The sequence below is a fragment of the Moschus berezovskii genome, chromosome 2 (genome assembly GCF_049115385.1).
Source record: "Moschus berezovskii isolate FMDL1 chromosome 2, NW_MosBer_1.0, whole genome shotgun sequence".
Classification (NCBI taxonomy): domain Eukaryota; kingdom Metazoa; phylum Chordata; class Mammalia; order Artiodactyla; family Moschidae; genus Moschus; species Moschus berezovskii.
Window position 1 is genome coordinate 29,930,156 of NC_142461.1, and position 26,086 is coordinate 29,956,241.

Below are 26,086 nucleotides of genomic sequence, written 5' to 3' on the forward strand. Positions count from 1 at the left end.
AGTTATAAATGGAAGGTGTGGACTCCAACCCAGATGGGCTGGCTTGAGTCCACGTTCTTAATCACTTTGCCCCATTGTCCCTGATAGACTGTGGGTGTGTGCTTAGTTGCTTCAGTAGTCTCCGACTCTGTGACCCCCCACCAGGCTACTCTTCCATGAGATTCTCCAGGCAAGAATACTGGAGTGGCTTACCATGCCCTCCTCCAGGGGATCTCCCCGACTGAGGAATCGAACCCATGTCTCTTAGGTCTCCTGCATTGGCAGGTGGGTTCTTTACCACTAGCGTCACCTGGGAAGTCCTACTGTCCCTGATAGACTAGCCCTAAGTTTATTAAGAACAGTAAGAGGAAGCAGAGACTACTGTTCATGGAACACCTATGTGCCTCTCATTTGGCTCCCCAGCCACTCCAGAAGAAGGCTAAGAGACAGACGTCCCCTGTCTGGTGCTACCCATGGTTGGTCAGAGTCTGTATTCAAATCCAGACCAGTCCAAGTCCTCTCTCTCCCACATTGTCCCTGCTTTGGCCCAAGCCTAGGGTTTACTAACCATCAGGGTTAGCTTTCCACCTGCTTCCAAAGGCTCCATTTGTGGCCAGGGCCTTGGAGGACTAGGATAACCCCCTCCCCCAATACACACAGGGCTTTTCAAGTTCACATCTACAACTTATCCTGGTCTGTGTCCTTCCCTGGAACTTCTAAGGCTGCCCACTTAACATACCCCTCCCTTTCTCTTTTTCTGTGATTTAGAAAGAAAGAGACAACAATTTAGGGGAAAAAAGATGGAAGCGCTTACAGGTTATTTTTTAAGTTATGCAGTATTCAAATACCTGTGAGTCCACGTGTCTATTTCGTCTCATATAATGAAATATAGCACCAGAAATCAGACATAGCATTTTCCAAAGTGACTTTATATGCCTTTCTCATCTAACTCTTCTAAGAGCCTCCAAAATTAAATGGACTTGTTGGTGATTGTTTATGATTTTGCTGCTCTGAAGCATTTCTGATATCAGATCCCCTATTCCTCTGAGGAACCCTTTTCCCACTCCCAGTACACTGTGTTTCAACTGAGTGTGACATTGCCTTTCCAGCTGTGGTCATGTCATTGAACCTGGCCAGTCAGAGAAGCCCATTCCCCTAATTCCTATGATAGGTTAGGGTTGGGCACATGATCCAAACTGGACCAATGAAATTCAGTCCCTGGTACTATTAGAGGTTCTGCTATTAACTTGTAAACCTAGTTGATGAACTAGTAGCCTGTAAACCTGGAACTTCTAGAGAAAACCTTTCCATTACAGGGAAAAAGACTGATAGAGAATGGTATCGATGTAGAAGAAAGCAGAGCTGAATGACGAAGATGCCTTTGAATCCCTGGATCCAGCTGTGCCTGAAGTTGCTATGATGTAATCCCACACTTCTCAACTTCATGAGCTGATAGATTTCCCTTTTGGTTTGAGCCCCTTTCTACTGAGCATTCATCACTTGCACTTGAAAGTACATACACAGTAAAGGTTCTGTCTCATTCAAAGTTGTCTCCATTGGAAGATGAAGAAACTGAGATGAAGGTCCTTGGATGTTGAGTGATAGGGCTGGGACTGGAAATCAGATCTCTTAATGCTAGCTGTCACTGTTGCTGTTCTGCAGACAAAGAGCAGGTGTCCTAGTTGTCGCTGGCCAGTGCTGGTCCCAGTTGAAGCGCGTGCTGTCATCCAGGATGTGTGCCCCAGTGGGAGGATTGGCCAAAGCTGTGAGAAAATGCTTCACTAAGCCCGAGAGAACCACCAACACCTGCCCCTCAAAACTGGGCGCACCCAGAGTGACCTGGCCCTGGGCTTGGCCCGCCAAGAGACAGCTACAGAGCAGACGCACCCTTCTTCAGGAAGCTGAGGACTGCTGCTTCTTCCCTCAATCCCACCCCAGTGCAACCCTGAGCCAGGACGGGGTCGGGAGCCACTGCCAAGGTCCTTGGCTCAGGATGAGGGACACCAAGATGGGAGGCCAAGCTGTTACCAGGGGCGGGAAAACTCTGACTTGGGCCCAAGGAAATGTGGAGCTAAGCCAGTGTTTCCCAGTCTTCAGCCACACCAAGGTCACCTTCAAGAATTCTGCTGTAGCCAAGTGTCACCTTTATTTCACATTTTCCTGTTTCAATAACGCAAGCACACCTCTGAGATACTGCAGATTCAGCTCTAGACCACCAAACTAAAATGACTGTCGCAATAAAGAGTCACATGAAAAATGTTTTTCCCAGTGCACACAACAGTTATATTACACTATGTGCTGTGCTTCGTTGCTCAGTCGTGTCCCCATGGACTGTGGCCCACCAGGCTCCTCTGACCATGGGGATTCTCCAGGAAAGAATACTGGAGTGGCATGCCATGCCCTCCTTCAGGGGGAATCTTCCCAACCCGGGGACTGAACAAAGGTCTCCCTCATTGCAAGCGGATTCTTTACCATCTGAGCCACCAGGGAAGCCCGTTACACTATACTGTAATCTATTAAGTATACAATAGCATTATGTCTTAAAAATGGTACATACCTTAATTTAAAGTATAATTAATTTAAAAATTTTATTGATCAAAATACTAACCATCATCTGACAATGCAGGGTTGTCACAAACCTTCAATTTGTAAAAACAAAAAAATGCGATTATCAGAAAAGCACCCTAAAGTGAAGCACAGTAAAATGAGATATACCTGTACCTTTGATCACCTGCATGAATTGAAAACTGGTGTCACTTGTCAAAAATATTGACCCTGGGGATAAATACAAGGAATACAAAATGACATTGTTAAAGTTTAACTCAAGATAGCTGCCAGGCTTGACAGCCGACCTGTTTAACAATTAACAGATGCGGCCAGCTGTTAATTGCAGAGGCCTTAAAGGGCCTTAAAGAGGGGTCAGCGCCAAGGCCTCGTCCTTGAAGCATATTCATGGCTGGGTGGTGACCACGTAAAACCACTTCCCCTGCAGCTAGCGGTGCATCTGTGCATCTCAAGCTTTGGAAAACACCAAGGTAAGCAAATCATGAACCCTGAACAAATTCTCACGAGCCATGGAAGGATATATTTATAGCTTTGTTTTTGCCCAGAGTTCTAGAAGTGCAGTTCTTCTGAGTAAGCAAGAACTGTAACCCAGAGGAGAAAACAGAACCAGCAATAAAGACAAGCCCACTGAGGGACCAAGCCTCGGTTAAATCATTCATTCATTCAACATTTATTGAGCGCCTACTGTGTGCCAGGCACCGTGCTAGGCGCAAAAATACAGAGATGCATAAGATACAGTCCATGCCCTGAAGGGTTCACAGTCGAGAAGGGGGAGACAAACGTGTAAACAAGTAAAATACAGTGTGATAAGTGCCACAAGAGAAGCATTGACAAAGAGCAGAGGTAGCCTGGAGGGGGAGGGGCATGTGAGGAGGAGGGGAGACTTCCTGGAGGAGGGGGACCTTGAGGGGAATTGGTGAGATGACTAGGTGTTTGCCAGGCAGACAAGGCAGGAGGAGCAGGGGAAAGGCATTCCATTCTGAAGAAACAGCAGGAGCGAAGGCACAGAGGCAGGAACTGCAGGTCTGGAGGGGCGGGGAACTCTGACTATTCTGGCGGTATTGCTAGAGTTGGTACCAGAGGCTGTGGCCGGAGAGGGAGGCAGAGGCAGGATGATGAGGGAAACTGAGGGCAGGGGCATCTCGGGGGCTCCCCAGTGGGGAGCAGAGCCTGAGGGAAGGCTTCCACCCAGGAAGAGAAGGCTCCTGGCTGACCCCAGGTATGCCTGCTTGAGGACCATCACTGTCCTCACTGTGGCCCCAAAGGGACCTGGACCCAAGACCAGAGGAGAAGCTGAACTGAGGGAGGGCTGAGCAGAGGGGAAGGGCCCGGACCTAGGGTCCTAGAAGCTGCCACTCACTCGAGAGCTGTCCACTCCTGGACTTCTGATTTTTCTGCTCTCTGCTGTGTAGACCCCCTGCTCCTGCCAGGATGGGGCCAAGGGCCAAATGAGAAATGACAAGGCGATGTCCTTGGCCAACTGCAAAGGGCCAGATGAATGGCTTTACTAACTAAAAGGGGCAAGGGTTGAGGATGAAGCAGGAGTTTCTAAGAATAAGGGCCACAATGAGAAAACCACAGTGGACCTGGTGGACAATGGCTCTCTGGTCCCCTGGGAAGGAGGGGCCCTGCTGGCCCAGGGCAGGGGCAGAGGCCAGCGGGCAGGACCAGGCCAGCTGTGCAGGGAGCATGTGTGACCTACATGACCGTGGGCCTCCAGTCTCAGCCTCCTGGTGTCTCCTTAGCCTGAGGTCAGGTTTCCTTGGCAACTGGGACTCTCCCACTTCCAGGCAGCAGGGGAGTCACAGAGGCAGAGATTGTCCACAGCCAGGCTTCCAACCCTTTCCCCTTTCCTCATTTCCTCAGAAATGGCTCTGTTTTAAAGAAAATGCCTTTGTGGGGGCAGGGGTGGCCTTGCTCTTGTGGGTGCCTTGTTCTTGTGCAAAAATGCCTGGCGGAGGAGGGGCAGAGGCTCAGAAAACCAGAGCCCAGGTGCCCCTCTGAGTGACTGCTTTTCCAAAGCACCTCACCTCAGGCCAGTCTGGGGGAGCGAGTTCCTTTCCCAGCTGTGGGTGGGAGGAAGGGGAAGATGGACTCACCCTGTTCGGGACTCCTGCTGCCCTGAGTTCAGAGGCTGCAGCGAGAGCAAGGGCTCCGCGTCCTCACTGCCGCGGCAGGAACAGGGGGAGCTAACTCCCAGTGATGGCTCTGTCCTTGGCGGCTGAGCCTCACCCCGTGCAGTCCCCAAGCCTTCCGTCAGCCGGCCTCCTCTCGGTCTCAGGGTCTCCTCGCCTGCCCCTCCTCTGCCCCTGACCAGTGTCCGGGTGGTGCCCGCTGACGAGCTGATGGAGGTGGGGTGGTAGCAGAGAGAGGGATGGTGTGGTGTGGGTGATGATGGGCGGTCTCCCCACCGTGGCGTGTGGGCTGGATGGGCCGGGGTGGGGTCACTTGCTCTTGTGCAGGTCCTTCAGCTGGCGGAGCCTCTCCAGGAGCTGGGCCCGGGAGCAGCCATCGTCGCCTGTGGGGCCGGGGCTTGGCCCCAGAGCCTCCTGCAGCACCAGGCAGTGTGTCCTTAGGAACGGGTTATAGGAGCGCTCCTCCCCCAGGGTGGACGGGCACTGTGGGAAGAGAGACACGGGGTTTGGTGGGGAGGATCTGGAAAACAGATCCAACCAGGGAAGCCTCCCCACCCCCTACCCCATCCTGGGGTTCAGGAGTTCTCACTGGAAGGCCCTTGTGCCAAACAGGACAGAGTTCTGGGGAGGGGCCTGCACGGCCTGGCTCGGCAGAGATGGGACCCCTCTGGGGAGTGCCCCGGCCCCTCCTGAGCCCCAGCCCCGCACCGTGCTCTTGCGTTCCATCCGCTGCCTCTGTACCCACTGCATCTTCCTCTCCCGGGCCAGGTTCTCGGGCTCCACCATGCCTGCAAAGCCCAAGTTCTCCTCTGCATACTCGTGGCCTAAGGATGGCCACGGGGGCCGAGACACAGGGCAGAGTGAGACAGGTTATGGTCAGGATAAGTCCTCCCATCCCCAGGCCGATGGGTACCTAACAACTGAGGAGGAGGGACAGTGCTTCCAGAAAAAGCCCAAACACAAGGAGCCGCTTCTGTAAAGGTGAGCACAAGTCAGCCACGAGTGACACAGCAGAAGCAGTTGAGGGGGGGAACCACAGACCTGGAGCCAGAAGGCCTGCATTCTAGCGCTGCTGGTTCTGCCCAGCTATGCAACCTCAGTCAGGTCACAGCACTTCTCTGAGCCAACGTTTTCTCCTTTGGCAAATGGGGAGAATAATAATGCCACTAGAACGTTATGTGTCCCTGGGGCTGGGATCAGGACCTGGTGTATGTTAGGTGTTCAACAAAGTATTCGTTGAATGGATGAATATATGTTCTGAGGATTGACTGAGATATTAGTGGATGTGTTTTAGAAACTACAGATATGCAATGTACCCCATGCACATATGTATAGATGGGTGGATATTCCACGTACATGCATATGGATGATGGGTGTGCAGTGTGGGTGTGATGGACTCAGGTAATGATCCACGCAGAGTGGATTTAAGGCTATTTTCTGTTCTAGGCTCTGGCTATGAGAAATCAGCCATCCCACGGGGACACTCTAGGGGTTACAGGGCTCCCCAGAGGCTGTGGGCTGGCTGCCAGGGGCAGCTGACATAAGAGGCCTTACACAGCCAGTGCTCCAGAAAGAAGGGAGTCTGTCCCCCCTGCTAGAGATGGCTCCCAGGAGCCACTGGAGGTGGAGCTGCGTCACCTCTGGGCCAGGAACTGGGTTGGCTGGGACTCTGGGTGTGTGAGGGGCTGGGAAGAGATGGAGGGGAACCTCACCAGGCCACAGAAGAGTGTCGTCCCCCAGCCCAAGCACGGTGTCCAGTGAGCTCAGCATGGTCTCTGCAGTACCCTCAAAGGTCCGTCCTGGTCGGGTCAGTGGGTAGGTGTGAGGAACAAGGATCATACAGCATGGTAAGGTCCATGGAGTGGGGCGGGGACCTCCCCGTATAGCTGGGGCTGGCCACCAGCCCTCACCCGTGCCTCTGCCATGCCCACTCACCGGGCAACGGCTCCCTCCCTCCCCCTGGGAGCTGGACCCAAACATTCAGCCCTAGCTGGGCCTGTCTGAGGGCACAGACTGCCACGTGGGGGGAGAGGGGGTGTGGAACCTCCAGACTGGGGTCTGTGGCCCCAGGCCCACTCCAGGCAGGGTTGCGCTTTTCCACACAGCACCTCCTTCTTTGCCTGCACTGCCTCTGGGACTCCATGCAGCCTGGGACCGGTGATCCCCCACCCACAGGATCACCCTCTCACTCAGGGCTTCTCAGGCTTTTGTAACTGGTCTTGCCAGTCACTGTATCAGAGAACCTGGCTCCACCCAATGCAAACAAATGCTCTTTGAGGTCGGTACTCAGTTATAGGCTTTGCCTCATTCCATCCATCCCCTTTGGGATGTCGTGAGGATATGAAAGAAAAATCGAGCTAACAAAGGCGGGAGTAACTGCTGAGGCAACATATGGGCTAAAACCAACGTGTCCATGCATCGTGTGGGGCTGCGGCTGTCCTCGGGCCCCTGCCCTGGCCTCTCTCCCGCCCTCTCATCCCCGCACCCCCCCACTTCCCTTTTGGGGGACTCACCACAGCCAGAGAGGAAGAGCAGATCCCCTGAGAAGAGGCAGGAGGGACCCTCATAGGGCTCCCCGTCCAGCAGGTAGACCAGATGGCCTTGTGTGTGGCCTGGGGTGGCCAGAGCCCGGATCTGAAGCCGTCCCACACTAACCACATCTTGATGACACAGGGGACTGAGGAGGGAGGCAACAGTGGAGAGAAGGCACTAGAGCTCGGGCCATGCTCATCCTCCCTCCCCCACCCCATCCAGGCCCAAGGGGATGGGTGATGTGCAGGAGCAGGGCTTCCCCACCAGAGAGAGACGGGCCCCCTCAGTGCCCAGGGCTTCAGATTCAAGCCCTCCTGCTTCCTCTTTGGGGGATTATGGCTGGATCAGTTGCGGGGTGGACAGTGTGTCTTCAGATGGGCTGTGATCTGCCCTGAAAGGGCCAGGAAGGGCATCAGCAAAAATCCAACTGCTGATAGCCGTGAAACACGTAACGGAAGGATGAGGGTGAAGGACAGGGCCATCCCACCCCTGGGTCAGGGACTTACTGGGTGAGGTAGGGAATGCTGTCCTGAGGGCTCCCGTACACCCGACAGTCCTGGTGCCGCCGACTGAGGTCGCGGTTCCCTCCACTGTGGTCCCTGTAGGATGGCACAGACAGGCAGGGGCTTTAAGGGGCAACTGGACTGGGCCTCCTAGCCTCCTTCTTCCCAAAGCATCTCCAGGGCTTTGAGCCCAGGGACTCCTGGCTTCTGGACTGAACCAAGCCATCCGCTCCACTTCAGACCTTTGTCCAAGCTGTCGTCCTGCCCTCTAATTCCTCCACGTGGATCTGAGCATACCCACCCGGTGCCCCTGCCCCCCAAACCCCGTGCTGGCTGCCTCAGTTGTACACTTTCACACAGGGCTGTCTCCCCTATTGGACTAAAACCTCCCTGGATGAAAGAGATCACAAGGTTTGCCCATGCCCAGCGGACATGCCCATGGAATGAAAGCTAAATGCCTGCCCTGCCCTCCTCTGGTGCTTCAGGAGCCTGGTAAGTAGAAGATGGGGAGACCGTCCCTCCCTCCTCCCCCCTCCCCTGGTGCCCCAGTGACTTCATGAGGATGGTGCCCCCCCAACCTGATCCCTGACCCGTAGCCCAGTGTGTTCTCAGGGGTCCCAGTCCTGGAAAGCCCAGCGGAGCCAGGGCCGGCCAAGGGAAGATGATCTGCCCCCAGACTTCCCATCTCAGCCCCTTACCAGTGTTTGTGGGTGCAGAGAATGGCAACCAAGTTAACACCTTCCTTTTCAATGGAAGCCTGAGGGAGAGAGGAGGCAGTCAGACTGGGGATCGGGATGCTGGGTGCAGAGGAGAGCGGGGGAGATGGGGGAGAGGGAGGTGATGGAGCCAGAGAATGGGAAGGGGGTAGGGAAGAGGGAGTCGGATAAAGGGGGCACCTGAGCCCCAGCACGGGCACAGGGTGGAGGGAGACTGGCGGAGCAGGTGGACAAACAGGTACGTGTACACAGAGACGTAAGAATGATGAAGAGACCCAAACACAACAGACAGAGGTGAGAAAAGCAAGGTTCAGAGAGGAGGTCACATAGAGGAAGAGGCAGAAGGAAGCCGGCTAGACCCACAGCCCCGGGTTAGCACCGCTTTCCCTCCAGCTCTGATTCTCCCACTGCTGTCCTCCCCTCCTCCCCGGCCACACCCTGGACACTGACCCTTCCCCAGTGGGTCACGTGTGTTTGCGGTGGTCAGGGTGTGCTGTGTGAGTGCACACGGAGGGGGCACATCCCACTGGCAGAGAGCAGGGTCAGCCTCCTTCTAGTGAGGAGAAGCTGCCAGTCCCCTGGGTGAGCCCAGGTCCCCCTGCCCTTGTCTTCTCCTCACCTGTACAGCCTGAGGGTCTGAAGGGTCCACAGCCACAGCCAGCCGGGCCTGGGTGTCGATGATGAGGTAGCTGTAGTTGTCCGAGAGGACGGGGATGGGGAGCACCTTCACTCCTGGGGAATAGAGATGTGGGTGGGGGGACTGGGCAGGGAGCCCATCCGTTGGGGGAAAGAGATGGGATGGGTAGGCAGGGAGGGTGGGTGGGCACAGCTTGGGGCGATTGCTGGCCTGGGGCAGCCATGGCTCACCATTGAAGAGGCGGGGCTGGGTTCTGGAGTGGCCTTTGGGGTAGCGATTCCGAGCCCTGCGCAGCTGCTGGCGGTAGAAGAGGTACCCGAGCCAGGTGCGGGTGTACAGGCTGTACCTGCGGGGCGGGACGTCTGTGCTCAGCCCAGGCCCCACGCCTCCACTCCCTCGGTCACCCCCTGCGTCAATGCAACTCCACCGTCACTTGTCGTGTGCCGACTGTCTGCCTTGCTCAGTACTCAGGACAAGACGCAAAATGAAACAGACATACCGCAAGCTCAAAGCTCATCAGGCAAGATGTGAACTGAGGAACTCACAGAAGAGATCTGCGGATGAGGGCTTTATTCAGTGAAGGCAGTACAGGAGTTAGGAAGCTGGAAGGAGGTGGGAACCCAATCTCAGGCAGGGCAGCAGTGCGTCACAGTCACGCGTGGGACCTACTGAAGGCCAGATTCCTCAGCCCCATCCCAGCGTTTTGAGTCTCAGCCAGTTTGAGTAGGGCCCAGGAATCTGCATTTCTAACAAGCTGTGGGTGATGTTGACGCTACTGGCCCAGAGACCACAAGGCTGAGAACCCCTAGGGTAGAGGAAACAATAGGCCCAGGCCCAGAGACAGCAGACAGCAGGGTTCACTCAGGGAAATTGTAGAAAGCTCTGCTTGGCCCTTTGGTGGAGGAAGCCGGCAGAAGTGAGGCTGGATGGTTTGACCACACTCCCTCCCTCCACCTGCCACATTCCAGGCTACACAGTGAAAAGGGATCACGTGGAACAGAGGGGACTCATGAGTGACAGAGTCCCCCAACACAGGATTCTGGCACACAGGGCGGCTTCACAGATGTGCGACCCGGCAGTCACACAGGGCCCCACACTGGGCATGACGCTCTGCTGTCACCATCCTGAAATCCTTAATGATTTTCTCTTTGAACTTGTGTCTTGTAACTGAAGTCTGATGGGACAACGGAACATGCATATGAGCAGAGGTGATGCACATATCATCACATCACATGTCTGCTCGGTCCCTGCTGCCCTAACCCTACTACACACACAGTGTTCCCCATGGCCACGAGCACAGAATTCTGGGGGACCCTCTATGTGTGGGAATTCAAGACCCAAGGTGAAGACAAGTGAATGTACCTCTATGAGTAAAGGGCACTAGCTGACCTGTGAGCCACACTTTGGGTTCAAACTAGAACTTGCTTGTGGGACGTCCCTGGTGGTCCAGTGGTTAAAATTTTGCTTTCTAATGCAGGGGTTGTGAGTTCGATTCCTGGTTAGGAAGCAAAGATCCCATGCACCTCGTGGCCAAAATACCAAATCACAAAATAGAAGTAATATTGTAACAAACTCAATAAAGACTTTTTAAATGGTCCACAATAAAAAAAAAAATCTTATATAAAAAAAGAATTTGTTTAAAATGCCTCAAGAGGCAATGGTATTCTAATTGACACAAGGAACCCTACCACATCCTTTAATACTGCAAATGATGCTGTTACAGAAAGGAAGGGAAAGAGGCAACGGATCTGTCCTTTTCCTTCCAACTCTTCCTCATTCATCAGAAAGCTGAAAACAGAGAGAGCTGATAGAATGTGCTATGTATCAAGAAGTGAAACAAAAATAGCTGAGTTAGGTCTGTTGCCACACTTCCACTGTTCTGGTAAGAACATAACACATATCTGTGTACAAGCTAAGAAATGTGAGTTATGTAGTTTCAGTGATCCCACGTATAAGTTAAATGTTCTTATTGTTGCTGTTGGTGTTGTTTAGTCGCTAAGTCGTGTCCAACTCTTTTGCGATCCCGTGGACAGTAGCCGGCCAGGCTCCTCTGTCCATGGGATTTCCCAGGCAAGAATACTGGAGTGGGTAGCCATTTCCTTCAGGGGATCTTCCTGACCCAGGGATTGAACTCTCGTCTCCTGCTTGGCAGGTGGATTCATTTGCCACTGAGCCACCTGGGAACCCCAAGTGTTCTTATATTTGCATTTAAAACTGACATTGCATGATATACAATGAATGGCACAATTCATGCTAATAATTAACATTTTAAATATTACCCTACTCAAATGACATTAAGTAGGAAATTAAAAACATCACAGCAAGTCAAGAGAGAGAGATTGTAGAACCAAGGAAAGGCTTCATAATTTCGTATTGGATGTGGCACCTCTTTCTTGCTTTTTGAGCAAGAGGCTCCAAATGCTATTTTATATTGGGCCCTGGGCTTCCCTGGTGGCTCAGAGGTTAAAGCGCCTGCCTGCAATGCGGGAGACCTGGGTTCGATCCCTGGGTCGGGAAGATCCCCTGGAGAGGAAATGGCAACCCACTCCAGTATTCTTGCCTTGAGAATCCCATGGACGGAGGAGCGTGGTGGGCTACAATCCACAGGGTTGCAAAGAGTTGGACACGACTGAGCGACTTCATTCTTTCACACACACTTTGTGAAGAATGAGCTGTCTTGGGCCCTGGGCTCGCAGGAGAGTGACAGGCTGGGCTATGGGTGAGTTTGGTCAGTGTTTAGGTTTACACAGCAAGGCAGGAGGTAATGGGGGTGGGATTCTGGCTGATCAAGCCTGAGACAGGAAAGTTGAAGTTGGGATGCTGGATGAAGGACCCCAAATCCCTACAGAGGTTTACTGTGTCTGTTGGGGGGCAGAAGAGGGCTCCTCGGGGAGGGCAAGCTGATCTGTCTGCAAGCAATTTGATCAAAACCAAGCATGTTTCCACGGAGAAGGCAATGGCACCCCACTCCAGTACTCTTGCCTGGAAAAGCCCATGGACGGAGGAGCCTGGTAGGCTGTGGTCCATGGGGTCGCTAAGAGTCAGACACGACTGAGTGACTTCACTTTCAGTTTTCACTTTCATGCATTGGAAAAGGAAATGGCAACCCACTCCAGTGTTCTTGCCTGGAGAATCCCAGGAACGGGGGAGCCTGGTGGGCTGCCGTCTATGGGGTCGCACAGAGTCGGACACGACTGAAGCGATGCAGCAGCAGCAGCAGCATGTTTCTCTAACAATTTGCTGAAGGTGAATCACTGCTGTCCCAGCTCTGTGTGCCTGAGCACTTGTTTCAGTTGGGAAATAGGATGCGCTGTGGAGGGGTTCTACCATCCCTTAGGAGTCTTCATGTCTTATTTTTTATGGGTCCTGTTTTTGTTGTATTTTAAAATTAATTTCGACCACTTCCTACTTTCACTCATTTCACAATATTTAGTGAGGCCTTGCTATTAGCCCTCTCTGGGCAAACAGCGGGTAAGGCAGAATCCCAGCCTTCTTGCAGCTTCTACTCTAGTCGGACAAACGGGACAGTAAACATACTGTCAAGGGACTTCCCTGTGGTTCAGTGGTTAAGAATCCACCTTGCAAAGCAGGGGACTCTGGTTTGACCCCTGGCTGGGGAACTAAGATCCCACACGCTATGGAGCAACTAGGCCCCCAAGCCACAACTACTGAGCCCTCGCACTGCAGTGAGAGATCCCACAAGATGCAATGAGGACCTCGTGCAATACAACTAAGGCCCGAGGCAGCCAAATAAACAAATAAATAAACATCCTATTCCCTGAAAGCTCAGTTGGTAAAGGATCCGCCTGCAATGCAGGAGACCCTGGTTTGATTCCTGGGTTGGGAAGATCTGCTGGAGAAGGGATAGGCTACCTGCTCCAGTATCCCTGGGCTCCCCTTGTGGCTCAGCTGGTAAAGAATCTGCCTGCACTGCAGGAGACCTGGGTTGGGAATATCCCCTGGAAAAGGGAAAGGCTACCCATTCCAGTATTCTGGCCCGGAGAATTCCATGGACTGTATAGTCCATGGCGTTGCAAAGAGCTGGACTTGACTGAGCGACTTTCATTTTCACTTTCACTGTCAAGAGAAGATGACAAAATAAACAAGGCAAAAGGACAGAGAATGAGGACAAGAGCTGCTACTCTAGATCTGATGGTCAGTCACGGAAGGCCTCTTTGAGGAGGCGACATTTCCAAGAAGGAAAGGGGACAGGACGTGTGAGAATCTGGGGAAGGCGCACCAAGGCCGGGTAAGCGCTGGCGGGAGCGGCTGATTCTTGCCTTTCTCCCTGCTGTGCCGTTGGGACAACAAACACTCAGCACAGATGGGACTGGTTGGATCAACCTAAATATCCTGGATTGGACTGTAGACCAGAAAAGGAATGTTGGGGAAACAATGCACAGAGTTTCACTGAAGTCTGGAGAGTGGTAATGGTTTGGATGGATGTTAATTTCTTGGTTTTGATGACTGTACCATGGTTATGGAATTTGTTAACATTCGGGGGAACTGGGTGAGGGGGGTATATGGGAATTCTTTGCACAAATTTTGGAAATCTGAGATTATCTCAAAATGAAAAATTTAAAAATAATAAAGAAGAAAAGAAAATCACCCTTGCCTCTGTGCCTGGACACCACCTGGCATCTAGGTCCTGTTCCTGACTTCATTTTTTCCTATTTAGGCCTACGGGAAGTGCAGGACCTCTGGAAACAGGAAGCTCTGGGTTCTCATCACGGCTTGGGCCATCCTTGGTCTGAGACCTTGAGCTAGTCAATGGTCTCACAGATCAGACTTCTCATCTATAAAATGGCGATACCACGACTTACCCCTGCAGGACTGTGTAATGATTAAGTGACATAACACAAGATGACAAATGTTAACATTCTCCAGGGCCTGAAGGGTGGAAGGTGTTTAGCAACTGCTGTTTCCTTCCCAAATTCAGCCAGACACCCTTCACAGCTGCTAGAACAAGGCCCTGCACAATCTGGGAGGGACTGGTAAATATTCTCCGTCTTCCCTTATTGGATACTTAGTACTCGTACTTTGTCCTCCAACAAAGATCAGGATGTACAAGGGCAGGGACTATGCAGTAAGAAGCTGCAGTAAACAGGCCCTGCTCTTCCATTGGCTTTAACCAGCAAATATTTACTGCACGTGCTGGACCGGGTACAGAAGGCAGAGAACAAGGCAAATGGCTCCCTGCCAACATAATGAGAGGAGCAGCCAACAGACACTGAACCGGAAAACAAAACAAGCAATAAGCAAGCGGTTAACTGTGGTGGGAAAGGAAGGTGGTCTTACGGTAGACCGGCTGGTCAGGGAAGGCCCCTTCTCTGAGGGCAACCCTTGAGCAGGGAACAGACAGATGGGGGAGCCAGCAGTGCTGACTGACTGTGGGCGGGGGGTGCAGCACCAAAGCCCCTATACAGGCACACGGAGGGGGCACATTCGAGGAGCTGCCAAAAGGGAGAGAAAGGGTCAGTGAGGAGGGCAGGGGTCAGGCCATGGAGACGGGGTGGAAAACTGCTGGTGGGTTTGAAAGTGGGGGAGCATATATTCTAACTTCCTTTTTAAGAGCTTGCTCAGCTGCTGTGTGGACAGTAGAATGAACTGGAGTGGAGGGGAAGGGGGCTGGGGAGTCACGCAGTGAGGGACACGACGAGGGCCTGGACTAGAGGAGGTGTTGCAGATGGAGAAAGGTGGTGGTGGGGTGGCTGTCAGACCCAAGATCTGTGCTGGCCAGGGTGGCCCCTGTGGCCCTGAGGTCTGGATCGCTGCACAGAGCAGGGGGAGGGGCCTGAGGACCGAGTCACATGGTGGGGGCCTGGTTCTTTGCAGACAAAGAATTCCCCGCGCTTCTTTCCTGTCCCTGCGCTCGGTTCCCCCTCCACTGGTAGGCTGGCTGCATCACGGTCTATAACCGTGCCTGTCAGCTCTTCCCTTTGCTGCCTCTCTTTCTGGGAAAGGCCCTGTCACCCTCTTAGTTTCACAACTCAAGAATCCATTTAACCCTTTCCCCGGTGACTCAGACAGAATTCCTCTCCACTTCTCATTTCCCTTCATGGGCTCACCCCTGCAAAGAGAAATTGTTGGTGAGGCCCTAACAAAAGCCTCCTCTACTCACTCCAGAAATGGCAACCCACTCCAGTGTTCTTGCCTGGAGAATCCCAGGGACGGGGGAGCCTGGTGGGCTGCCGTCTATGGGGTCGCACAGAGTGGGACACAACTGAAGCGACTTAGCAGCAGCAGCAGCAGCAGCAGCAGTCAGCTTTCTGACTCACTGAACCAAACTGCAAACCACTGGCAGATGCTCATGCTCCCAAAGCACCACTTTTGACTGCATCCTGTTCTTGCTCAACAGCCTTCAGTGGATCCCCAGGGCTGGTGGGAGAGTGTCCAACCCCCAGGCAGGCCCTCTGTGGACCGGGAGGAGGCAAGTCTCTGTCCCCTCCCCAATATGGCCCCATGGAAACCCCGTGTCCCAAAAGTGAACAAGTGGACATCCCCAAATGTCCATCAATTGCACAATGGACAAATAAATAGTGACATATTCCGACCATGGAAACCTACACAGTCAGGGGAGTGAATGATTTAGGGTACCAGCTCTCAGCATGCACAGAGCTCAAACGTAACACTGAGCTAACAGGCCACAGAAAACAGACAACCTGACAGTATTTCCCTAAAATGCCAAAGAAGGACTTCCCTGGTGGTCCAGTGGTTAAGACACTGTACTTTCAAAGGAGTGGGTGCAGGTCAATCCCTGGTCAGGGAACCAAGATCCCACATGTTGCGTGGTGTGGCTAGGAGAAAAAAAAATGCCCAAAGCAAGCAAAACCATCATTGGTATGCAGACATAAACAGTAAAGAATAAAGGCAGCCGAGGGGAGGCCACGGTCAGCATGGTTAGTAGGGTTTTCTCGGGGAGATGAGGAGGTGGGCACTGAACTTCATAGGGTCTGTAACATTGTCTTTCTTAAGCTGGGAGAATTATTATTTTATCTGTCTTCTGAATGCCTGAAATAGCTCATTAAAATTTCAGAACTACAGTCCTGCCTGGCTCCCGCAGGTCTCAGGCTGGAATAGCCTCCAGGCCTTTCTAACTTTCTGGAACCCTACCCAGTCCCTAATCAGCGCCATGCAGGAACTCCAAGCATCCTTCACAGCTTCCCTGGTGGCTCAGACGGTAAAGAATCTGCCTGCCAAGCAGGAGACCCAGGTTCGATCCCTGGGTTGGGAAAATCCCCTGGAGAAGGGAATGACACCTGACTCCAATATTCTTGCCTGAGAAATCCCATGAACAGAGGAGCCTGGGGGGCTACAGTCCATGCAGTCACCAATAGTTGGACACGACTGAGCAACTAACACACACACATACAAGCATTTTTCAGGGCTGGCCTCAACCCCAGGGCCTGATTATCCCGGCAGAAAGCCACCTTCCCCTGCTCCATCGGGGGCGCTCAGGAGCAGCTGAGCCCCGGGGCAGCGGCTGGGCCTTATCAACTTCTACCTGGTGCCCTAATCAGTGCCATGCAGGGGGTGGGTGGTCACCAGCCTGTTTCTCCTGGCTCCTCTGCACCCCCCGAACACTGGCCCAGCACAGAACCGGGACTCACAAAACGCTGGCTAAGTGAGCAGGAAAGGCAGCACAGGGCCAGGAATGTAAGTATAAAAGTGATGGGCATAGAAAGCAGATTGTCAGCACTGACTGAGGTTCCACCCAACTGGCCCCAGGCCAGGCTGTGATGCCCAGTGAGGGCATCAGAGGCCTGAGTTACAGCCACCCCTGCCCTGGCTCTTCCCTTCCCACCTCAGCCACCTGCTTCCAAGTCCATCCCCTCTCCTGGTGGGACCCATAAGGTGAAGCAGGGTGGTCTGATAAGCAGGTCATCTAGACCCAAGGGCCTGGGTGAGGCTGCATCACTGGGGCACAAAACCCCAACTTCCCCAGCCTGGGGTCTGGATCCAGGGCCTCTAAAGTGGAGGAGATGGGGGAGCAGAGGAAAGGGGGTCTGAAGACGGGTCCTCAGACCTGGCTTTGCCCCACAGGTTAGAGCATCTCTCTGGAGCCCACTGGGCTCATCTTTAATAAGAATGACCTTTCCCTCAGCTTTCCCAGACCCCACCAGTGGGCTCAGTGCCTCCCATCAGTTATCTCCTGTCATTCTCCAAGCAACCCCAAGTCAAGTACCATTATTTCCTCCATTTTACAGACAAGGCCAACGGAGCCCAGAGAGGTAGAAAGAGATTTGCTCAAGATCACAGAGCAGTGAGTGGTTGGGCAGAGATTCACCCCCAGCAGCCTGATCCCAGAGTCCACACTCCTCCTTTTTTTTTCTTATGGCATGTGGTTCCCTGACCAGGGATCAAACCCACGCCCCCTTCAGTGGAAGCGTGGAGTTTTAATCACTGGATGGCTAGGAAAGTCCCTGGAGTTCACACTTTTAACCGTTGCAAACCCCTAATAAGCAGGTAGGATGAGATGAGTGGGCCTGAACTATTTGGGGTCAGACCCAATTCTTTTGAGAGCCTTTGCTGGGAAAACACATTTTTCGGGGTAATTACAGTGTTCCAGACACAGCCGGGCATCTGGCCTCTGGAACCTCCTGGAGCACTAGTTCCAGTCTCTATGAGACACAAGCCTTTAAACCCTGTGAACTCTCTCCCCAGAGCACCTCATCACATGTGCAGTTTTCCTGAGTACCACAGAGGGCCAGAGACCCCAGCAGCTCTCAGGAGAAGGTGCCTTGAGTGGAGAATCTAGGCTCTGCCACTCTCTGCCCTGAAGCATGACAGGGTGGACGGTTCCACCGGAAGCAGCACGAGCCAGATGGACAAGAGAACTTAGGAAAAAAAGATGGGAAAATGCGAAAGGGAATGAGTCCCTGGGAAGAACCTGCCTCCCATCTCCTAGCCCCCCGTCCCCTGGGATGTCGCCATCCCCTTTCTTCTGTTGCCCAAGGTAAGAAGCAGAAACTCACTCCCCAAGCCTCAGTTTCCCGCCTCCTCAGTTTCCCGCTCTGTAAAACCAAGTGCTCTTCCTCTCAACGAGCAGCTGAGCCCGGAAAGTTCAGGTGACTTACACAATGACATGGACCGCTGCAGGGCCTGATGTGGGATTCAAACTCCCTGCAGCATGAAAATGAGCCAGAACGCATCAGTATGATCTGGGGGTGCTGGTGAAACCCAAAGATGCTGACCTTTTTCTCTTCTGTTTACCGCCCACTCCTGGACTCTGATTCAGCAGTTCTGGGGCCCGGAACTACCCACCATCACCTCACCAAAAAGAAAAGCAAGGTTCCTAATTGGTCCTCTGGGACCCAGGTGGGAGACAGAAAAACCACTGCACCGGGCAGGGCTGGGGTGGGGGCAGCCGGCCTGAGGCAGCCTTGCAGGGGCCTGAGAGGCCCTCCCCCTGGGGTCAGAGCTGCAGGATGAAGCACCTGCCATCCCCAGTTGGGGGGCCACTGGCATACCTTTCATGACTTGCCTCACTGAACCAGAGCGTGGCTTCTCTGGTATCTGAGTTTGAGCCTCCGGCCCCATGGGAGGCCCCGTGCGACAGCTGGGGACAGTGGCACACAGCCCTCCCCCACTCCATTCTCTTGGCTCCGGGTGGAGAACACACAATGAAGCTCTTCTTCTCCCCGCCTCCTCCCGCGAGCAATCTTGCCATCCTGGGCAGCCCTGAGACAGGCCTGGGGGCTGCCTGTCCCAGCTGGGCCCTGGCCCCAGACTCTACCAGCTGGACAACAAGCCCAGGCTGAGAGGACTCTAATCAGGGGGTGCTTTTGGCTTCTCCTCTCCTGCCCGCCTCCCCTACCCGCCTCCACCCGGGACCCAGCTTTTCCCAGGCTTTTCATCTGACCAGCGACAGGCAATCTTTATGAAAGCAAACCGGAAATGCCTGTCTGAGGGCCTAGGAACCTGGACTGCCACCAGGATTCAGAGCCCTGCTGGAACCCAGCCTGCTCAGAGGCCCCTCGGGAACAAACGGAGCCACGAGATGTTTTGCGCTTTCCCCGAATTGAGGAAACTGAAGAAGATAAGGAGGCATCGAAAAAGGCCCTAGAGGGTGAAGAGTTTCCTGAAGCTGCCAGCAAGGCCTTGAGGGGTCGGGGGACAACTTCCCCATGACCAGGAGAGGGGCAGTGCCTGCAACAGGTCAAGACACAAGCCTGACTGGGAGACCCCAGGCCCTGTCCCCATACCCATCCCCTCATCCGGTTCGGCCCTCTGCTGACTTTGCAGCCCTCTCCAGCCTTCAGCATCTTTCCCAAGGGGAGGAGGAATGGCTCCCAAGGGCTCCCGGGAAGGACCAGAGACACACTCAAATCTTAGTCCTGAGCAGGAGGCCTGGACTATTTGTGTCTCCTTGCCTGAAACCCCAGGGCACCTGCCCAGCCCAGGCTCTCAGGTTTGTTTGGTGTGGGTCTGTTTCTTGGCCCTCCCTCCCCTCCTCACCCCAATCCCAGATGTCTTGATTCGACCCTGTTCCCTGGGCTTGGCCTGTGGGAGTCCAGTGAGGAAATCGTACCCATGAACACCTTATGCAGGAACAAGCGAGAATACACAATGAAAGCTCTCGGAGGGGAGACAGTGCCAGGGGTCAGTCTGGAGGCAGAGATGAATTTTGACTGGAGAGGCTGGACAAGCTTTGTGGAGATAGCATTTGGGCCAAGCTTTTTATTAATTCCAAAGCCTTTTAATGAGGGCCAACTCTGTGCCAGCCACTGTTCTGGAAGCTGGGATACAGTAGTGAAAGAACTTTCTTCCCTCATATGGCTCATATTCTGGTTGAGGGAGAAAGCCAGTAAACAACAGGCAAGTCGATATATAGGCTGTCATATGGTGAGATGTACTGTGGAGAATGGGGTTCCCAGGCGGTTCAGAGGTAAAGAATCTGCCCGCCAATGCAGGAAATGCAGAAGACCCAGGTTCAATCCCTGGGTTGGGAAGGTCCCCTGGAGGAGGAGCAGTAAGCACTCCAGTGTTCTTGCCTGGAGAACCCCATGGACAGAGGAGCCTGGCAGGCTGCAGTCCATGGGGCTGCAAAGAGTCGGACGTGACTGAGCACGCACGCGAGCACACTGTGGAGTAAGACTGCAGGCGCTGGGGCCCTGCTATTTTTACACAGCGTGGTCAGGGTAGGCCTCTTTAATACAGTGAAATTTGAGCAGAGACCTGAAGGAAGCCAGGCACAGCCACGTGGCCATCTGGGGGAAGAAGAGTCGAGTGAGAGCGAACAGCGACAAGAGGCTGGAGGTGAGACAATCTCAGAATGCTTGTGGAACAGCAAAGTGGCCTGTGGCCGAAATCCAACGAGCAAGGTGAAGGGCATACAAAAAAACCACCAAAAACAGTGAGGTGGGGGATGGGCAGGTCCAGAGGGAGCCATTCTGGAGCATTCTAAGCAGAGGAGTGGCACATTTCTGACTTAAATCTTAAAGGTTTGATTCTGGTTGCCTTGCTGAGAGTGCTCTTGTGGGTATAAAGGCTGAAGGGAGCTGTCAATTTAGGAGATCAGGTGAGAGGCGACCAGGGGTTGGCCCAGGGTCGTAGCAGTGGAAGTGGGGTGAGTGTTCAGATTTGGGACATAGTTTGAGGATGAGCTTTGAGGAAAGAATATATGATGTAGGGAGGAAGGTCTGGCAGACCCCAGAGAGAAGTACAGCAAGAGCACAGGGACTGGGGAAGATGGGATTGGGCAGCTCTGGAGGGGCTGTGGGAGGGCCCCAAAGGCCTGGGCCGAGGGCTATGGACTCCATTCTGCAGGCAGCATGGCCTGGGGAAGGGCAAATACGGGGACACACAGCAGAGGAGCCACTGCGGCCGCTGGTGCCATGGCTCTCCAGGCTTCCAAGGCCTGCAGGAAAGAAAAGGACCCTCCCTGCTTCCCTCCTGAAGGCTGTGCTGTGGATGGCCCAGCCCACTGCCTCTGTGTGGCCTTCACTCTGGCCACAAGCAGGCGGGCCATTCACTCTAGGGTCCTCAGCTCAGGACTCCTGCCCCCTCTTTGAAATCAAGCCATTGGTCCTCACTGGCTCCAGAGAAGGGCATTTCTCTTGCAGAAGTGGAGCAAGCAAGGTTTGTCCTGGGACAGCTGGTTTTACTTGGGTCAGGAGATTCAAGAAAGAACCTCTATGCCTGGGAATGAAGAGGGGACTTGGGCAGGGAGGGTGGAGGGTTTTGTCTGCTGGACTGTCCATTTGCAGAGGCTGGCTGCCTTCCACTTTCTCAGCTCTGAAAGACGGTTCCCATCTCTGCACGCAGGAACCCAGCCTAATTCCTCATTCACTGCTCCCTCTGCAGAAAGGCCCTGCTCAGGGTCCTGTTCTCTAAGCAAACCTCCTCAGCTTCCACTGAGAAGGCCAAGGGGCAAAAGGGAAACTGAGGCATGAGGCAGGGGGCACACAGAGGGGAGCACACACTCCCAATCCTAGCCTCCCCAGGCACACCCTGTCACTCTCGGGGAGCCTATCATGCCCTGTGCCTCTCACCGACTCCTTGAGAACAGCTCCTATCAGTGATCCCGCAACCCTGACCCAGGGCAGTAAGGAGGGCAGGGGGTTACTGAATGAAGGAAGGGATGTGGGATTTCCTGAGAGTAAGTGAGCAGGATACACTTGGAAGACAATAGAAGCACGTGTGTATGTGTGTGGTGTGTGCTCAGTCACTCAGTCGTATCCGACTCTTTGGGACCCCCGTGGTCTGTAGCCTACCAGGCTCCTCTCTCCATGGGATTTCCTGGGGAAGAATCCTGGAGTGGGTTGCCATTTCCTCCTCTAGGGGATCTTCTTGACCCAGGGATCGAACCTGCATCTCCTGCATTGGCAGGTGGATTCTTTGTCACTGAGCCACCTGGGAAGAAGCACATAAGGAAGCTTAAAAAAAAAAAAAAAGATGTTGAGGGACTTCCCTGGTGGCCCAGTGGTTAAGACTGTGCCTCCACTGCAGGGGGTATAGGTTCGAGCCCTGCTCAGAGAACTAAAATCCCATATACCACATGGTGTGGCCAAAAAGAAAGGAAGCTCCAGAAGGAGCCACAGCTGGCCTAATGCCATGCATCTTCCCGCCCCACATCCCCCATACTATAGAAAGAATAATTGCTAACATTTCCTGAGCATTTACGATACAAGCCAGACCCTGGGTACAATTTTGTTTGATCCCCACAGGAGCTCTCTGAGGTAGGCACTATCACCAGGCCCATTTTACAGATGCCAACAACTGAGGCACAGAGAGGCTGAGTTATTTGTCCAAGGTCACATGGCTGCTGAGCAATAAAGCTGGGATTCAAAAGCAGATTTATCTGACCCCAATGCTATGTGCTTAACTACTACACATTGCTTCCCAGGCCCTGCAGAGTCTTGAATGTGTGTGTCCACCTCAGGTTAGCCCAGATCAACCCTCTGCTGTGCCCAGTGATCCCCATCCTAAGACAATGGTGGTTATGTTTGAAGAAAGCCCTGTATAACACTGTCAAATACCAGTGAGTACTGTTATTACTGATAACATCAACAAGGACTCCTCTCCCAGTACAGCTTCCCATCTCCACTGGCCACTTTCCAGCCCCCCAGTAAAGCCCTCTACTTGTGGTCCTCTCAGCCACACGTTCAGGGTGGAGGGTGTCCATGCATTCTGCCCCTCCCCTCATGTCCTGCCCCATCCTGGCCCCCTCCCTCTCCATCCTTCCTGGAGGCACCCTCACAGCATCAACACCTGCCCATTTCCCTCAGACTGTTTCCTGCTGACACCCCCAGTCCCTCCCAGCAGCCAGCAGCCTCTCCCCTGAGGGACTGGACTGATTGTTTCCCAGATCCTGGAGAGGCAGGATCTCGGACTCTGATTCCAGGCACGCCCTCCTGCTCTGCAAATTTGGGGAGCTGATTCTAAGGCAACCTTGAAATCCAGCCACAGGAAAACTCATGGGTTACTGAATTCCTGAGAAGCTCTCAGACAATTCCAGGTTTGAGGATTTGGAAACACCCAGATCCCAAGTTCTAGGAATACCCAAACCTTCCGGATTCTGAGTTGGCAATCTTGGAAATTTTGACCTCAGGACTTCTGATTCTAGTCCCGTGTGGAAACTTTTTCACTTCCTCAAGCTATTTATATGACTTCAATGTTACCGATGTTGAAAGCTAGAAGTAGATTTAAAAATCTTCCCCCAAATAGAGCTATAAAATTCTCAGAAATTTTGTGAGGAGCAATATATTTCTTTTAATCTCGCATATGGAGATATTTAAATATTTGTGAATCTTATTATTTGAATGCTGTTTGCAGAGCAATGGTGACTTAGGTGGAGCATTATTGAGAATGTGACCATTGTGTGGGTTATTAGAGATGTGAATGCCCCCATAAGGCACACACACAGGATTCCTCCTCACCCCTTGTTTTCTCAATTTCCCCCCACCGGGCCCTTATATCTCTGTGTCTTAGACTGAGTGAGGATAATCCTAGGGATAAACAATGGTGACTTAGGTGGAGCATTATTGAGAATGTGACCATTGTGTGGGTTATTAGAGATGTGAATGCCCCCATAAGGCACACACACAGGATTCCTCCTCACCCCTTGTTTTCTCAATTTCCCCCCACCGGGCCCTTATATCTCTGTGTCTTAGACTGAGTGAGGATAATCCTAGGGATAAAGTTTCTGGGCAATCTGGGGTGATCACAAGAGGAGGGGTGGATTGTACAACCTCTTCTCTGAACCTCAGGAAATTCCCCAGCTTCGGCCCTCCCCTGAACCTGGCCTTGGGCCAGGGCTCCCACAGTTCCCAGGCCAACATCACTGGCCTTCAAGTGTGGCCTGAGGGCCTGCCCCCTGGCCCTGCTGGTCCTGGGAAGGGGATGGAGATCCTAGGAAGCCTTCCTCTTGTGGCTCCTTCCCTGACTCTTACTGCTTATTAGGCAGAACAGGGCTGGTTACCATCCTTACTCCGTCCTGCCAGGAGAAGTAGGGGTAAGAGAAGAGTGAAGACTGGGGTAAGGGGTGGGGGTCAGAAAGGAAAAAGTCACTGGAGGTCAGTGAACTTTCTAAAGGCGGGCTGAGTGATTAGGGTCGGATTTCGCAGCCTGGGGCTTATGACAAGGGCGGTGGGGGAGACAGGAATGTCGAAGGAAAGGGACAGACTGACCTACAGAGTGGGGAGTGGGCAATCCCGCTTGGGACAGAAGTGCTTGCACTGAGTGATGGGGAGAGGGCTGGGGACACATGGAAAGACTTAGTGGTTTCAGGTGAAACTCAGTCGTCTGACATTCCTTCTCTCCAGCACCTGCCCACCGGAGGAACTTGGGGAGTGGGGGGAGCCCGGGATCCTGCACCTGTTCTCTTTTTCCAGCTCCCTTGTCTCCAGCCCCTCATCTGGCTCTTTTCTCTAGAGGTCCTTTCAAAGCCCTCTTCTCTGGCTACCCTGGCTTGCTCCCCCCAGCAGACCGCTTTACCCAGCCCAACCCAATTTTCCACCCACTCCCAATTTCTTCGCTTCGTCAGCCCACGCCCCCCGCGCCAAAATCAGCAGCTTCTCTAGCCTGCCTCTTCGATCGTTCTTAGCTCCGGCCCTGGATCCCCCAGCCCTAGCCCTGTCAGAACCCCTAAGTCCTCCCCCGGCAGCCCTCCTCTAGTCCCTTTTCCAGCGCGCCAGTTTTCCCGATCCCCGCAGCCCGCCGGAACCCGGCACGAACCCGATTCGGAAGAGCAGCCGCTTGCTACGCGCCATGAACAGGCCGCGGAGGGTCCGCCGCGCTCGGCAGCTGCGGGGGCTCAAGAGCAGGACGAAGACTAGGAGCAGCAGCCCGCAGCTGGCGACCCACAGCCACGACGCAGGCCAGCCTCGCCAGGCCATGCTGGGGGCAGGCGCCCGCGGCGGTCCAGGGGGCGGGGCGGGGCGTTGCTAGGCGACGGCTCGGCCCAGGCCCCCACGTGGGGAACCTGAGGGCTTGGGGCCCCGCCCCCTGCACCAGCCAGCGGGGAGACTGGGGGCGTTGTGGCCCCGCCCCGCCATTGACTCGCGTTCAAAGCCGCCCACTCGCCATTCTGGGTACTGTGGACGCCCCGAATGCCACCCGGCTGGAGGCGGCTTGGCCCCGCCCCCGGCTGGCCGGCCGGGAGGCGGGACCGGGCTGGAGGCGGGACCGGGCTGGAGCCGGCATCCGACCTGCGCTAATCCGGGTGTACAGTTGCCAGAGCCCGGGGCTCTGCCCTACATCCCACCTTGCCCCAAAAGGGGGCTCTGGGAGAGGTCCTGAGAGGTCTTCTTGGCGGGAAACCTTAGCCTCGTAAACTTTTTCAGCTGGAAGGAACCTGGGAGATCACGTAGGTCAGCTGCCGTTCATTCATTTATTCATTAACTAAATGAATTTTCTGTGTCCTCCTTTGTGCCGGGCTCCGTGCCAGGATCTGAGGATTCAAGGGTCAAAGACACACATTCTCGGCATTCCTGGAGCCTAGAGTCTCTCGGAGAAACAAACCCAAATAAGCAAACAATTATCTATGCACTTACTATACTTACATATACACATGTGTGTATATATACACACACATATATACATATACACGTGTGTATATACACACATACATACCTACCTGCTGTGTGATTATAACACTGTGGTTCTGTGGAGGTCAAAGAGGGCCAATTTAGATGTGGGAGGGCCTCCCTGAGCAAGTGAAATGTAAGCCATGCCCCAAATGATAAGAAGTCACAGAGGCTGAGAGGGAGTGATTCCACCAAGATTATACAAAAATGATGGCAGAAACAGGAATAGGACCCAAAATAGCCCAAGCCGGTGGGATTTCCACATCACTGACCCCTCCACACCCACCATACTGCCTTCCGGATGAGTTCCAGAGGTTAAGATCAGTGGGTTGGAAGAAAATGTAAAGACAGGCATGGTGATCTCTGTAAATTTGGGCAAACTGCAACTGGGGCTGGGCTCCTTCCAGCTGCAACCCTAGCCTTAGCCCTGCACAGGGAGAGGAGGAAATCTGCAAACAGTGAAGGCAGTGATCTCTCCTGCAGAAAGATG

At 53.6% G+C, this 26,086-nt stretch overlaps 1 protein-coding gene and 1 non-coding gene across 2 annotated transcripts; one reads left to right on the top strand and one right to left on the bottom strand.

Moving 5' to 3' along the window:
* Positions 1 to 3,079: 3,079 nt before the first annotated feature.
* Positions 3,080 to 25,073, bottom strand: PNKD (PNKD metallo-beta-lactamase domain containing). Its single transcript, XM_055397247.2, has 9 exons — positions 24,746 to 25,073; positions 9,298 to 9,413; positions 9,050 to 9,162; positions 8,413 to 8,471; positions 7,718 to 7,810; positions 7,193 to 7,356; positions 6,392 to 6,478; positions 5,388 to 5,503; positions 3,080 to 5,162 (listed from the first exon to the last, which is right to left on the bottom strand). The coding sequence occupies exons 1-9, from the start codon at positions 24,904 to 24,906 to the stop codon at positions 4,989 to 4,991; spliced, it is 1,083 nt and encodes a 360-aa protein (XP_055253222.2). The 5' UTR covers positions 24,907 to 25,073; the 3' UTR covers positions 3,080 to 4,988.
* On the top strand, positions 16,230 to 16,301 carry TRNAG-GCC (transfer RNA glycine (anticodon GCC)). The gene has a single exon. It is a non-coding gene; the product is annotated as a tRNA-Gly (tRNA).
* Positions 25,074 to 26,086: the final 1,013 nt, after the last annotated feature.